The sequence below is a fragment of the Stigmatopora argus genome, chromosome 23, assembly GCF_051989625.1.
Source record: "Stigmatopora argus isolate UIUO_Sarg chromosome 23, RoL_Sarg_1.0, whole genome shotgun sequence".
In the NCBI taxonomy this organism is placed as follows: Eukaryota; Metazoa; Chordata; class Actinopteri; order Syngnathiformes; family Syngnathidae; genus Stigmatopora; species Stigmatopora argus.
This window is the reverse complement of record NC_135409.1, coordinates 7,545,946-7,561,996: the sequence shown is the minus strand read 5'-3', so window position 1 is coordinate 7,561,996 and position 16,051 is coordinate 7,545,946. Positions and strand designations below refer to the sequence as shown.

Sequence of the window (16,051 nt, the reverse complement as noted above, 5' to 3'; positions counted from 1 at the left end):
GTCATACACGACTTCTTTGGTCTTGTAGATTTGGACAGCTTCCACCGTCTTCGTGGCTTTAAACCTCTGCAAAACACCACAGCATGATTATGTCAAGGTACTATATATTGAAACATTTCAATTGTTGGCTGGCTAGAAAACATTGTTTTAAAATAATAATAACCTGAAACACAGGTCCTACACGACTTCTTTGGTCTTGTAGATTTGGACAGCTTCCACCATCTCCGTGGCTTTAAACCTCTGCAAAACACCACAGCATGATTATGTCATTGCTTATTTAGCCATTTTGATGCACAAATGACTCCCATTCAATCAAAAAAAATTAAATACGTCTCACAAAGCTCTTAGACGGAGGAAAAATGGTTGTTTTAACGAGTCAAAAATGAGCCCTGCGCTACGGTTGAATGAATGTCTCGCTTAGGTTTTGTCCAAGCCCTGAAGTCTTCCTTTAGGAAAGGGAAGGGCAAAGGTATATACGTATTCTAGAAATGTACTGTTTATTCCTTACACCTCCACTTGATGGCACTAGTGTGGGTGTGAGTTATCCACACAGGATCTTGCTATTAAAAATCAACGCCAACCCAGTTAAAGTGTCTTCATTCAAAATTGGTGTATCATAATAATAATCGGACGTCCGATTATTATTATGATACACTCCAATTTTGAATGAAGACACTAACTGGGTTGGCGTTGATTTTTAATAGCAAGATCCTGTGTGGATAACTCACACCCACACTAGTGCCATCAAGTGGAGGTGTAAGGAATAAACAGTACACTTCTAGAATACGTATATACCTTTGCCCTTCCCTTTCCTAAAGGAAGACTTCAGGGCTAGCACCCAGTTAGTGTCTTCATTCAAAATTGGAGTGTATCATAATAATAATCAGACATAGGCCCTGTCGTCATTATCACAACACAAAAAGCCTACTTGTGATGACAAGTAGGCTTTTTGTGTTGTGATAATGACGACAGGGCCTATGTCCGATTATTATTATGATGCACTCCAATTTTGAATGAAGACACTTTAACTGGGTGCTAAACAAGCTAATTTAGGAAAGCCGTGAACACTGGTCGCTGATATCTAAACATTACTGTGACAACAAAATTTCCCGAATACGGGATGAATAAAGTTATCCAATCCAATTACACGGGTAGAGGAATTAGAAGCTATTAAAAAAAGACTCACTTTGCCGACAAACTGCTCCTTTTTGGCCGTTATGGCCACATTCTTGATGTTTCCCAGCAGTCTGTCCTCGTTGAGGGACTGAAACACACAATGGAAGGGTTTCTTTTTAAACATTAAGAGCAATAGGTGACGCGATGTAGCCAACTTGCTAGCAAACATTTGTGTTTGCATCCACGTCGGGGCTACACCACGCCAATGAAGCACGCTACCGTCAAAAAGCACTCTTAAAATGAGAACAGGGGCTACGAAATCCCCAAAAGACAAAGTACCGAACGCGCTGCATTGTCCTGGAAGAAGTTTGTCGGGTCTTTCTTCGGGAAATCGTCAATTCTGAGCAGCTCAGCAGTCCAACGCGCCCAGCCTCCGGCTCATCCGCCATTTAGAAAAATGGCGGCGTGGCGGCGGGTCTTTAGAACTCTGACGTCAGCCACGCCTCGGCCACGCCTATTACACATAGACACAAAAAAAGACTAGTTTTCATCATAGAGTGCATTAGTCAGGGGGCTGGGGCTGCAAATACTTTTAGGTTGGGCATTAATACTTCAAAACAAATACATTGTTTTCATAATAACGTACTGTAAATACTTTTTGGTTGGGCTTTAATACTTTAAGATACAATATTGCACATTATGAACATTGCGGTGACATGCACTTCAGTGTTTGTTTTTGACTTCTAAGGTTACATACTTGGATATGCTTTTTCAATTGGGATTCATTTGGCTAAACTTTAGCCAAATGAATCCCAATTGAAAAAGCATATCCAAGTCTACTAAAGTAGACGTTTTCCATGGCTGCAGAACTAATAAAGTCCAAAATATTTGGGGTGCTTTTGTCAGCTGCGGCTTATTTCTTAGCATTGTTGGATGTTGATTTTGTGTTCATGTTGGCCTAGAAGAAAAAAAAGTTGTGCGCTTTCCCCATCAGTTAAATTAACTATACATTTCACTTCTCAAATCTTTATGGAACAATGAGCACAAAAACAACTCACCACTTTTCTTCGCTGTTCCCAGAAAGTAGAAAATGAATCAACCGTCTCCCGTAGTTGACACCCGTTGTCATGACAACAGCCCAGCCCGAAAAGATGAGCCTCTCCCACTCGGTGTCAAAATGGGTACTCGGACGATTCGCCGACGGACAGTTCGCCAAATGGACGTTTCGCCGAAATGGGATTCGCGCGCTCGCCCCGCCCCCGGATCGTGTGTGTACATGTTTTTCAACCTCAGCCCGCGGGTCATATACGGCCCGTTACAGATAACATTCATTTAGGAATAACAAGGGCATTTTTTCACGGTCAAACACGCAGAACAGTACGTGACAGAAGAAAAAGAGAAAATAAAGTAGTAACAGCAAGTACTAGGGTAATGAAATTGTAAATCCAGAAATCCTACTCCAGAAAACTCACACCAGCATAGAACACGTTGAGATTAATCTTTGAATTAAGGTTCTCAGCAAATCATTTTGAATATATATTTCCTAAAATAATGGGAAATTATTTAAAATGAAACTAAAAGTAAAAGTGTGTTCCATGTCATTTTCAGGTATTGTTCTCTAAGCCCTCTAGTCTGTCCAAGGCACTTAGAATTTCACATAAGTCTTCTAGTGTTGTTTTTTTCTCAGTGTCAGACATCAATCCCCAGCTTTGATAAATTACATTGCGTGATCTCCAAATGGCTACTACTTTAAACGCAAGGATAAAATAAAAAATATAAAAATTGGCAGTACATACTTGTATTTAGAAATATGTCCAGCGGGGAGCAGTACATGCCCTTGTTATTCCTAAATGAATGTTATCTGTAACGAGCTGTATATGGCCCGCGGGCCGAGGTTGAAAAACATGTACACACGATCCGGGGGCGGGGCGAGCGAGCGAATCCCGTTTCGGCGGAACGTCCGTTCGGCGAAACGTCCATTCGGTGAACTGTCCATCGGCCAAACGTCTTTCGACGAATCGTCCGGTCACGGCCAAAATGTCCCGCAGGACAGAAAATGCAATGAAATCGCAAACGAGGAACTTTTCTCGTTTATTTCGAATGTAAATTCCAAGAACCCTTGGAGTCACAATGCGAACGTGCAAAATAGTTAAATAACGTGAACTTGGTAGAACAGGCATCAGAAACGTAAGTGACTCGTCGTTTACATTGCAAGTGCAGTCACATGGAGTCCATGGAAGTCTAAATGTTACAACTGGCGACCAACAGCTGCAATCGAGGAACAAGGCTGTAGTTAGTAAACAAGAGCACGTATTTAAATTTAAACAACGTAGCTGCGAAAATGTTCAAAAATAAAGACTTTGCAGAGAGCTAAGCTCTGGCCGAGCTATTGACTAGACACAAGGTTAACGATCACTTGGATGATGCGCGAGCCGCGGGGGCAGGTGCACAGGTCCATGCTGGGATCTTGGATTTTGTCCTTCAGAAGGCAGTCCAGCTCCCAGCGCAGCTCCTTCATCAGTTCAGCCACCTGTAAAAATGAGGGGAAAATCAAAACCAAACTCAATTGAGTACAGAACTGAACAACATCAAACCTACAACGGTCGGTCAGTAGCTAGCAGTGGTGTGCCGTCAGGGCCTTCAAGGCCTTACTATGCTGGCCTAAGAAATATCTGAATCATATATTATATTTTGTCCATCAATACTTATTAAATAATTGCAAATTGTCTGTTAACTTCCTTTCATTGCTTTTCCCCCTGGTTGCACTGCTTCCAGATGTGTGTTTTCATATTGAAGCATTTAACCAATCACATTTCAGCCATTATTTGTGGCCAGGGTCAGAAATCTGCCTCAAGGCCTTCACAATCAGAACGCCCGTTCTGATTGTGAACGGGCGTTCGACCAAACGTCCGTTCGTCCAAACGTCCGAGTACCCCGGTCACGAGCTAGCTAGCTAGATAGATAGCCGTGAATCGAAACTGTAGCTTCGCCATGATACTTCATACAAAAAGCTCCTTTACCCGGTGAGAATCCACAGGGATTTTAATCCATCCGTCGTCCAAAGAGATGACAAACAGACCATTGTGCATTTCCACGTTGATCACCCCGCCCCCGAAGAGCACCAATGCATACACGGACACCATGCTGCAGTCCCGGATAAAAATCTCACTGGTTTTCATCTTCTCCAGGTACACCAAGTAAGGGCTGGCGTACGTGCGTACCTGTTAACGCAGAGACGATCCGCTCAAAAATGGTCCCGTGATCTTATTTCGTCGTCGGACTCACCTTGTGGTTGACCGACTGAGGGTGGACTTTGACGCAGCCGTCATTCTTTTCCAGGAAACAGACCTCGCCAGTGTTTACCGCTCCTTTGGCGCTCGTGTGGTTACCCCCTTGAGCTGCTTGAACCTTTAATCAAATATGTGAATGTCCAAGTTACAGTTGAGCAAAATAGATATGATTCAGAAGCAAGTATCTACCTACCTTCACCACATTGGGGTAGAGAGCCGCACACAGCATGGCAGACAGCAGCTTGGTGTTATCCGAATTTAGGTTTGCCTAAAACGGCAGATTTGTGTTGTTTGTCTTTCGTAACGTCTATCGCCGGTGAGCAAATGTCAAACCTCGGGCCCGGTAGCCTCCGCGATTCCGTCAGAGCCCTTGGAGCCCATTCGCTCAATGGCTCTCGACGTCAAACCCTCTTTGATGAAACCGATGTCGGACAGCAGCTCGGCAAACTGCCGCTTGAGGCAGGCTATTTCCCGCAAAACTCGTAAAGATAGAAACCTCCTCTGGCAAAAAACAAAGCCAGACATGTTGGCTTGTTTTTCAGCATTACACCAACCCTGTGTATTACAACAACAACCAAATAACATGTTATGAATGATGAGGCTAAAATATCAGCATCTGAAGATTGCAGTAGCGGGCCGTCAGGGCCTTCTCTGCTGGCCTAAGAAATATCTGAATCATATATTATATTTTGTCCATCAATACTTATTAAATAATTCCAAATTGTCTGTTAGCTTCCTTTCATTGCTTTTCCCCCTGGTTGCACTGCTTCCAGATGTGTGTTTTCATATTAAAGCATTTAGCCAATCACATTTCAGCCATTATTTGTGGCCAGGGTCAGAAATCTGCCTCAAAGCCTTCACAATCTGTTCTGCAGGCTCTGCTGCATTAAACAAACGTCAATAAGACTGTTGCTTTTACCAATCACATTTCGAGTTGGCAACACCACAATGCCTTCTCGCAGGCGTAGGGATACATCATTGCTTTCACCAACTATGATTGGCTAGTGATTAGCCAGAGCTACCAAACTGTATCTGGAGCGAGCTGCACAAGCAAATATATTGTTGTGTTGATTTAAAGCCTATTTCAAGACAGACTTTTCAAGAAAAAAAAAAGCTGGACATCATTAAGAAAGGTCGGACAACTCCAAAGCAAGCAAATCTGTCACAACCGGGAACGAACATTTTCAGCACTAAATCGAATAAAAACGTATGCCAGAAATACGACGACAGGACAGGCTCGACTTTCAGCATTAGCTTCGATGGCGATAGAAAAGAAGAAAGAAAGAAAGAAAGAAAGGAGGATGGATATTGTGTACAGTTAAAAAGGATTTCGGGTGAGTAAAATATGGCTATATTCCTAAATAATATTTCAATTGTATTTTTATGTGTCGCAAGCTGTAGCTGCAGTAAAGGTTATATAGCCATTACATAGTTTTTGAGGGTTGGATTGATCCGCTGAAGGCGTCGCTAGAAAATGCACGGACCGCCGCTGGAAGATTGGTACCTTGTAAGCCTGAAGTAGGGCCAGATGGTCACTGTTAGCGACCGCAAATTCCAGTTTCTTCTCATTGGCCAGATCCTTCTTGTCAAACGGCGACACCTTGACGGCAAATCGACACGTGAATACTCCATCTGCTCTCGCCGAATCTCATTTCGGTCGGCGGCGGTTCTTACAAAAGGCGATTTAAAAGCAAGGCTAGCGGCGATGGTCAACACCGGGTCCAGGCAGCGGAAGATGGCCCCGAACAATATCAGCTTGCCCACCCGCATGTCCACGGGCAGGCGGCCCAGGTGGTAACCGAGCGGGGTTAGCGCCTCCTCAGCGGTCAGGGCACCCAAGTCCCGCAGGCGCTGCCTAGCCACGTCCAAGCCGCCCGCGGCCGGCGGCTCGACGAGACGAGAGAAGACCGACTCCAGGGTCTGTTCGGCGAACACGTCCAGGATCTTGACGCTGGAATCGGAATAGGATATCACAGAAATGAAGCCGCATCCGATGACAACAGATGGAGGTACTGTATTTGGGCTGTTTAATATACCCAACCATTTAATATACCCGGGTATATTAAACGGCAGGGGTATATTAAATGGCGCACAAACGGGAAGGTACGATCCACTACGCACTCTATGCCGTGACGGGGTGCATCAACGTTTTGCAGACTAAAACTACTTACTGCTCAGATTAAAACTTCTCACTGCTGAATAAAGTCTTGGTTGGAATTTTAATGAACTTAAGTATCTATAATTATGCCCCCATGAACACCATACAGATCTTGCTAAAAAAGCTGAGCTGCCGTTTAATATACCCGGGTATATCAAACGGCAGGGGTATATTAAAGGGTGCACAAACGGGAAGCTCAAAAAAGCAAAAATCATTTAATATACCCGGGTATATTAAACAGCAAAATACAGTACTACCGGAGGCAGAGCTGGTCCAGGGGAACTCTCTGGATCTCAGGAAGCTGTTGCTTGGCCAGGTGGTGTCGGAAGCAGTGGCTCGTAAACAAGTGGAAGCACACCCCAGAGGCCACACGGCCGGCTCTGCCCTTTCTCTGAAGCGCGTTGGCCCGTGACACCCACGTGCTCTCCAAGCTCTCCATGCTTTTGGACGTGTCGTACCTAAGAGGGACGGACACCGTTTAGGTTGGTTCGCGGGCCGCTTTAACGTCAACTTGATTTCACGTGGGCCGGACCATTTTAGATATAATATTTAGATTTTTTTCTATTATAAATGGATTTAAAGAACTGGATTAAAAGCCCTGAATATTCCGTTTTTTTATAGATCTAAAACAATGTTTATTTTAGCTTTTTTTTATATTTTACAAAATGATTTTTGAACTAAAAACACAAAATAGATAAAAAAAATTACAATTATTGATTTAAAAGGAGGAAAATCAGGAAATTTAATATACATCTATACTCTTCATTTTAATTTGATCCTAAAACAGAAAGTCGGCACTCATGATTTACTTTCTCGGGTCGCACAAAATGATGCGGCAGGCCAGATTTGGTCCCCGGGCCACCACTTTGACACCTGTGGTTTAGAAGGCTGGCGAGAGGAACCCCGACTGGCCGATTTCGCAATGAAAAAAATGAACCTTTTCTCCTTCATTTTGCCGCAGTCGATGACGTAGACCACGTCGTCGATGGTGACGGAGGTCTCGGCGATGTTGGTGGAGATGATGATCTTGGTGACGCCTTCTGGAGGCCGGAGGAAGACGGCCTGCTGCTCCTCATTGGACAGAGTGGAGTGGAGCGGGTAGACCACACATCTGCCGTTGACCATACGCGAGCCTCATTTAAATGAGAATGGTGTAGGATGACGAGGAATATTCGATTTTGCCGAGAAGTCCCACCTTTTACTCTCCCTGTTGCTGAACTTTCTGTTTGACTGCAGCTGCTCATATAGCGTCTTGATCTCACCAAGGCCTGGGAGGAACACCAGCACAGCACCTGGAGAACACGAGAAACATCAGCCAGCTTGGAACGCGACGTAGGGTTAACACTTTTTCGCAACTTCCATAGCCTGCAATGTATTTTGATCCACTAACCAAAGGAATCGACCTTCATTTGGTCATATTTTACACAAACAGCCAAGCCGGCCGGGAGAAGAAAGGTATAAGAATGTAAAACTAAATTAGACTTGAGTTTAGTGTAAAGTTAGATTAAATTTATTTTTTAATGTGTCTGCATTGTAATCCAAGTTCATTTAAATGTTATGTTACGAGTGCGTTGCCGTGCAAGAATTCCCCCCCTCTCTGTCCCTCTCTCTCTACCCTTCAGTCAATGTAGTTAAACAATCAGAGTGGCTTGTCCTCAAACTCCTTGTATGGCACTCATAAAAACACTATTATATATATACATATATATGGATATATAAACAATATATATTACTGCTGTCAAGTGATTCAAACTTGTAATTGCAATTATTTTTATTAATATATTCATTATTATTATTATTTTTTTCTAATTGCAACAATGGTTAGATAGTTTTAGTCTAACTTCCGTCTAATTTTAGTTCTATTAAACACATTTTAGTATACTATTAAACCACTAGTTATTTGATACTTTGTTAATAGATGGCGAATTTGAACAAATCAAAGATTTTTTCCAATCCAATATCCCGTTTTTGGTGTTTTTTGAGAGGGTTGGAACAAATTAATTTGTTTTTAGTTCATTTCAATATGAAACGTTCGTTTGAGTTACGAGAAAATCGACTTAGTCCCGGAACCAATTAATCTCGTATCTCGAGGTACCACTATACCTGGAGGATAGCTGTGATCTCCATCGACAATCCACTCCAGGAGACTCTCGATCAGGTCAAAGTTAATCTTCTCCAAGTCCATGTTGGCCATGGTGCTCAGCACAGATGCTTTGCAACCTGCGTGGACGACAAAACAAAATGAGCGGCGAGCTTTTTCAACGTCAGCGATTTTCAGGTGCTGCTCACCATTGAATCGATGGGCGAGTTGGTGCCGGCTGAGCTTGGAGTCTGGCACACAGTCTTCCACAATGTCCAATTTGGTGAAAGGCATGCGGCTGCGGTCATCCATCATGGCGGCCATAATGCCCTTTGGGCGTCTACCTCGTGCCTGACCACTCAGAGAGGAGGCGTTGGACCAGTTTGAGCGCATGTAAGGACTTCCGGAATCGATCTCGTACCTGAAAATACCAGTCGAGTTTCTGGTAAAGGTTCAACTCTGAACTGTCTGAGGGTCTATGATAAAAGTACTTGCCCAGTTAAAGAGATGACGTCCTCGAGGAAGAACTGCGTCACGGGGAAAGTTTGACCTGAACAGATTTCCAGATATTTACCGAGATGAAACTACCACTAATAAAAAAGCCCTTATCTCACACTGTAATCAAACCAAAGTGCCTAAACAAATGTTTATATCATGACTCACTATATCATGAGTGCTCAGTGAGTCGAGCAGACTAGCATAGCGCGGCTAGCATAATCGACCCGTCGCAGCTGCTTGAAAAGTCTTTCCCTTGATGTTAAACAGCTTCATTTCGCCGCCTTTGTTTTTTAACGAGACGCATCTCAGCTGCCCTCCCTGCCGACTCGGGGCCGAGCGACCCCGATAGATATCTTACCGGGGATGTGTACAGTGGGAGAGTGATATAAATATTCCCAGAAGAGGTTAGCATAAACGACCCGTCGCAGCTGCTTGCAAAGTGTTTCCCTTGATGTTAAACAGCTTCATTTCGCCGCCTTTGTTTTTTAACGAGACGCATCTCAGCTGCCCTCCCTCTCGACTCCGATAGATATCTTACCAGGGAGGTGTACAGTGGGACAGTGGTAGAAATATTCCCAGAAGAGGTTAGCATAAACGACCCGTCGCAGCTGCTTGCAAAGTCTTTCCCTTGATGTTAAACAGTTTCATTTCGCCACCCTTTGTTTTTTAACGAGACGCATCTCGGCTGCCCTCCCTCTTGACGCCGATAGATATCTTACCGGGGATGTGTACAGTGGGACACTGGTAGAAATATTCCGAGAAGAGGTTAGCATTCAGCGTAGCGCTCATGAGGATAATCTTTAAATCGGGTCTCTGGAAAATCAGGTCTTTAAGGACCAACAGGAGGAAGTCACTGCAAAGCCAGGGAAGATAAGATTAAAGATAGAAAGATTCCATTTGAAGCCGGTCGCTATAGCGAACCTCTCCTCGGTGCGTTCGTGCACTTCGTCCACAAAGACGTGGCTGACGCCTTGGAGTTCCACGTCGCCCTCCAGTCTTTTCAGCAACACTCCCGTGGTGCAGTACAGCAGCCTGGTGGCAGACGACTAAATGCAGAGGGGGGGGGGAAGGAAAATAATATTATTTTTCTTCTTCTTCCGCTTTCTGGCGACCGAATAAGCCATGGGAACGCACCCGGACAGTGTTCAAGCGGATCTGGTAGCCCACGGAGTGGCCGAGATGCTCGACGCGTTCTTGGGCCACTCGATTGGCCACCGCCATGGCGGAAATGCGGCGCGGCTGGGTGCAAATGATGTTGGCCACCTTATCCGCCGGACCGCTCAAGGAATCGTCGAGGATGAACTGGGGGATTTGCGTGGTCTTCCCGCACCTTCAGAGGGGACCGACGTTCATCTAGCGGTCGCCCGTTCCGAGACTGGATTGGGGGTGACTTACCCCGTCATGCCGCTGATGACCAAGACTTGACAGCTGCTCAACAGATTGAGAATGTTGTCTCTTTGGTTCCAAGCCGGCAGCTTCTCCCTCTGCTCCAGCATTGTCTTGATGCTTTTGGAGGACTATGGAGCAAACGTGGTGAAACATTATTGATGATCTTTATTTGACTTGTTTTTTTCCAGTTTAAAACGTATTAGATGAAAGCAAAAAAAAAAAGAACATGTAAAAATTGGAAAAAACTGTAAATGCATTCCAACTCATTATTTTTAATATTTATTTTTGGTTGATTTTTTTTCCTTGAATAAAGGAACATTTTTATTGATATTATTTGAAATGATTTGGTTACATAAACTCAACATACTCTGATCGTTTTAGTTATTTTAAAAAGATATTTTCAGAAAGAAAAAAAATATTTTTTAGTTTCCTCTATTCCATCTTGAAAAAAAACAGATATTTACTGGCTATTTTTTTTTTTAAATCTTTTGTTTTGGTTTTATCTTTAATCCTAGAGATTTAAAAAAATAAAAAAAATAGAATTTAAACAGATCATAAATAAATCATGCTAGCAAGTAATGTTCCGTTGGGAAATATTTGCAGGGTTTTTATTTTATGACATTGAAATAAAAAATAGATAAATTAAAACAAATTTAAAAAAAAAAAAAAAATCGACAGATATTTACTGGTTATTAAAAAAAAATCATTTTTTAAATCTCTAGGGTTAGAGATAAAAAAATATATATATTTTTTTTAAATAGCCAGTGAATCTGTTGTTTTTTTAAATTAGATATTTACTGGTTATTTAAAAAAAATCATTTTTTTTTTAAATCTCTAACCCTAGAAATAGATTTTTTTTAAATAACCAGTAAATATCTGTCGATTTTTTAAATTATTATTATTATTTTAAATCAACAGATATTTACTGGTTATTTTTTTAAAATCAATTGTTTTTTTATTTCTAACCCTAGAGATATTTTTTTTTTAAATAACCAGTAAATATTTTTATTTTTATTTATTTTGATTTCAATGGCATAAAATAAAAACCGTGCAAATATTTCCCAACGCAACATTACTTACTAACATGATTTTTTTTTATGATCGGTTTAGTCACCTAGTGAAAGACTTGATCACCCTACCTGTTTCTTCTTAAATTCTCTGCATAGCTTGCCATTCTCTTTCAGAACGTCAGAGGGATTTGTCGGTTTCCTCCTCGTGTTGACGGAGCTGACATTCTTCACCGCCACGCCGGAACCCTCGTCACGTTCTTCCTCTGGAGCGCCTTGGATAGAAAAGCAAAAAGCATGCTGCCATTTCCAACCCATCGGATTCAAAAAGCTTTCAAATTGCGTCCTCACGCTCTACTGTCGGCGTGATCCTTCGACTTGGACAGACCCATTGCGCCGAAAAGTCACCGGCGGGAACCTTTGGCTTTGCTGCCGCCGCGGACGCCGGGGGGCCCAAAACGGGTGGCAGATTGCTGTATTTATGATGAGCCACGGCCAGCGCCTCCTTCATTAGGCTCTCGTCTTCGCACCAGCCGACTAAAGTGTAAATGACGGGTTCGTTGCCGCGGGCGGCTGCTAGCGCCTCCCCGAACAACTTTTCCGTCACGTTGAGCCTCCCGGCGGCGTTGACGGACTCGTCGTTAGTGCTAAAAGCCACCAACGGCACTTGAAACGGGTAGCGGTTCCCTTTGGGGAAACGAATTTCGAGTTCGTACACTGGGGGGGAGGAGCCGCTGATCCCGGTCTGAGCGGGTCCGTGTTTGGCGGCCTGGTGCTTGAACTTGCATCTATCGCCGTATTTGCATCCTTTGGATTTTAAGTAAAACGAGCAGACCTTTTTCGAAATGGCGCCCCGACTGTAGTCCTCTCTAATATTGTCTGTGAAAGAAAGCGAATCCAAGGCGACCACCCACACGGAATTGGGGATGCGCTCCTGGAAACGGTCACCGTAGATGGCGTCGAGCGCCAAGGCTTCTTCTTGCCTCTGGTTGAGGTAGTCGTCCTCGGGCGTTCCCGCCAGGCCCGCGCTCGAGACCGCTTCTTGGCCGTAGCGTTCCACGAAGATCTGTTGAAGGAGCTGCTCCAGCGTGGCGCCGAATTCTCCCCCGTTGGCCTCCAGCGCCCGCTTGCTACGTTCCCGGTCAAAGCCGTACCTACGTCGGACCAAAGGTTAACAGAAAAAGACAAGATCACACTCAATTTTTAAAAAAAAGTGAAGTGTACTCTCTTTATAACAAAGCCAAGCTGTCATGCTTCTTTTATGTATCCAAAGGAATTTTCCTCTAACACCGCCTACTTTTATGTCACCGCCTACTTTTCTGTCAATCAATCTCGTTCTAATAAAACCCGTTGATGCGGAAGAGGTAGTCGGAGATTGACCGGAGTCTTACGCAGAGTAACTCTCTGTCTGTTTCTCTCTGTGCTCCCCTTCTGCAGAAGCGTTAAAATCTCACTCCATCTGTCTTGGTGTGCTTATCGTATTTTCACGACTATAAGGCGCACCGCATTATAAGGCGCACCGCATCATAAGGCGCACCCTCAATGAATGGCACATTTGAATGGTTTTTTTTCATATATAAGGCGCACCGCATTGTAAGGTGCACCGCTCCGCATTACACTGGTCTACCGCACCGAATTATACGGGTCTACAGTAGAGAGTGGGGTTACGTTATGCATCCACTAGATGGTGCTGCGCTAAAGAGAATGTCAACAAAACAGTCAGATAGGTCAGCCAAACTTTATTAATAGATTACAAATCAGCTTTCTGACAACTCCATTCACTCCTAACATGAATAAACACGTTTTTTTAAATTTTCTCCGAGGTTAAAGTATTAGTATTTTCGTGACACAGCAATCGCATAATAACTCATGTTGGCGAATGCGGCATTCGACACGCGCGTCTCCGTCTCACCAAAGTCGTCATTAATCGAGTCAGTAATTTCTGCCTTCCTGAAAGCTCGGACCACAGTTGAGACTTCCACTGGGAATGACGACGAACATAGAATGAATGTGCTAGATCGAGCTCAACCAAAATGAAATGCCATTTTATATATCTCATCGCATTCACTGCGCACCGGAAATAGAGTCGAGAGCTGCTTACCGTAGTTGCGAGACCTGTAGAGGATGGTGTACCCTATTGACTGATTTATTTTATTTTATCGCGATAACAATTTTAACATTGGTCCATATATAAGGCGCACTGGATTATAAGGCGCCCTGTTTATTTTGGAAAAAAATTTTAAGACTTTTAAGCGCGCCTTATAGTCGTGAAAATACGGTACATGTGTTCGACCTTGTGTTTTTTTTTCTCACCTGCAGAGTTTGCCGATAGCAAACGGAGAGACTACAGGTTCCGGTGGAGGACGTTCCGTGTCCGATTCGTATTCTTCGGGGCTCTCGGCTCTCTCCGCCGGCTCATCCCTGGTGGTCCAAAACTGGCCGTCATCGCGGAGGTCCAATTCATCCACCTCCTCCTCATCCTGTTCGCCCTCTCTCAAATTCTCCAAACTAGTGTCACTGAGGACGTGAATAAAATGAATTTCAAAAGATTTTCAATCTCCTCAATAGACTTACTCGTCTTGTTGGTCCAAATGACACGTCCGCAGCTCACACAGCAGCTCCTTCACGAGTGCTTGGTTATTCTTGGTCATGGCGATTCTCTGCCTCGGGATGCTGCAGGCCTCGGCTTTGCGTGGGAAACTTGCTTTGGTGTCAGCTTGGAAATTCTGCCCCCAAAAAAAGAGGACAATTCAACGGCATTCTTCATGATATTTGAAAGAATCTCAAATGAAAACCAACTTGAGCTTAATTCAAGATGCTATTCACATTCACCAGTCCTTTTATATGGATATTTTTCTTGGCCGCTGCATTTTAAAATCTTACTTACTTTAGTGTATGTTCTATTCCCAGCCAGGGATTTAGGGAGAGCCACGTTGTGGCGGTCACCGAATTTAACTGTTTGGAAGTGATTGTTGTCATTCCTAGCACTCCTGGGAGGGGTAGAAAAAATAAAAATAAAAATAAAACAATCAATAGACCTAATGTGACATGTCATACCTGCTGGATGAACTGGGTCTATAATCAATGACGAAATCATCATAGTCATCATCCAGAAAACCACTTCCTGCTTTTCTACCTCCTCCTCCTCCTCCTCCTCCTCCACTTCCTCCTCTTCCTCCTCCTCTTCCTCCTCTTCCTCCTCCTCCTCCTCTTCCTCCTCCTCCTCCTCTTCCTCCTCTTCCTCCTCCTCCTCTTCCTCCTCTTCCTCCTCTTGACTTGATAAATTTCCCTCCATCACGGTTGGGCTTCCCACTTCTTCTCGTACTCATTTTTGGGGAAACCAATCTGCGAAGGGTGTCGGAAGGGACAACATGACAAAGTCGCAGTGCCTCAAAAACAGTGAAGGAAAATACAAACATACACATACATACAAACATACATATACACACAAACACAATACAGATACACACAAACACACAAGCACATACATATACACACAAACACATACAGATACACACAACACATACAGATACACACAAACACACAAGCACATACATATACACACAAACACATACATACATATACACACAAACACATACAGATACACACAACACATACAGATACACACAACACATACAGATACACACAACACATACAGATACACACAAACACACAAGCACATACATACACACAAACACATACATACATATACACACAAACACATACATACATACATATACATACAAACACATACAGATACACACAAACACACACAGATACACACAAACACACAAGCACATACATATACACACAAACACGTACACACAAATACATATACAGACAAATGCATATGGCGCCGTTCACGCACATGCATATATACATATGTATATATACAGTTTAATATATATATATATAAAAATGTAACAAGAGTAGAGTTCCAACATTGATTACTCTACTGCCATAAAGTCTAAACCATGAAATCTGTCATTTAAAGTTGAAAATAAATGTACTACCTTCAAACCAAAATCCCCAATTTGACGGTGGTTGTGGGCATGTGGCAGTATCCAGAACGGCGGGGTACACAGTTTTGCTCCCCCGTGTTGTAACACTTGGCTTCGCCGAGGATGGAGCTGGTGGTCGCTGACAGGTTTCCTCCCCTCTCTCTGGTGAAGATGACACAAAACTGAATTATCAATGGGCTGTGTTGTCAAGTTCCTGGTGACAAAACAACAACAACAACAACAACAACAAACCCAGAACTAGTGACGATTCAAATAAAAGCAGCTGTCTTAATTATCAAGCTAAAGTGAGCTCCCAAGTGAATGAAAATAGTTAGCGAGTTAACGCTTTCGTCATTGAACAAGTTCAATAACTTAGGGTTGGATAAGCCGTGAAAACAAAGCCAAGTGACAAAAAAACAAAGTAAATTTCAAAAATGTGACCTCGTTCGGGAGAAATGAAACTCAAGTGGAGTTATCGGGTAAATTATGAGAGATGCTTACGGCTCTCTGAT

The 16,051-nt window shown here is 43.3% G+C and overlaps 1 protein-coding gene and 1 long non-coding RNA gene across 6 annotated transcripts in view; both read right to left on the bottom strand.

Annotated features, from left to right (window-relative positions):
- The window catches only part of LOC144068766 (uncharacterized), a 227,688-nt gene extending 225,499 nt beyond the window's left edge, over positions 1-2,189 (bottom strand). For 2 of the 5 annotated variants that reach the window (XR_013298300.1, XR_013298301.1), the window contains exons 1-2: positions 1,456-1,619; positions 1,187-1,264 (exon numbers count right to left, since the gene is read on the bottom strand). This is a non-coding gene — a long non-coding RNA (uncharacterized LOC144068766). Of the gene's footprint in view, positions 67-163; positions 241-1,186; positions 1,265-1,455; positions 1,631-2,174 lie in introns of those variants that run through there. The other 3 variants (XR_013298299.1, XR_013298303.1, XR_013298302.1) reach the window with 3 other exon arrangements.
- Positions 2,190-3,190: 1,001 nt separating this feature from the next.
- Positions 3,191-14,717, bottom strand: dhx57 (DEAH (Asp-Glu-Ala-Asp/His) box polypeptide 57). The gene is made up of 23 exons (XM_077594413.1): positions 14,596-14,717; positions 14,426-14,528; positions 14,113-14,264; positions 13,852-14,055; positions 11,890-12,692; positions 11,671-11,813; positions 10,538-10,659; positions 10,277-10,472; positions 10,064-10,188; positions 9,862-9,995; positions 9,140-9,194; positions 8,854-9,065; positions 8,668-8,784; positions 7,760-7,856; positions 7,502-7,675; positions 6,822-7,022; positions 6,081-6,357; positions 5,911-6,006; positions 4,740-4,961; positions 4,600-4,674; positions 4,402-4,524; positions 4,137-4,337; positions 3,191-3,646 (listed from the first exon to the last, which is right to left on the bottom strand). The coding sequence occupies exons 3-23, from the start codon at positions 14,187-14,189 to the stop codon at positions 3,503-3,505; spliced, it is 3,798 nt and encodes a 1,265-aa protein (XP_077450539.1). The 5' UTR covers positions 14,190-14,264; positions 14,426-14,528; positions 14,596-14,717; the 3' UTR covers positions 3,191-3,502.
- Positions 14,718-16,051: the final 1,334 nt, after the last annotated feature.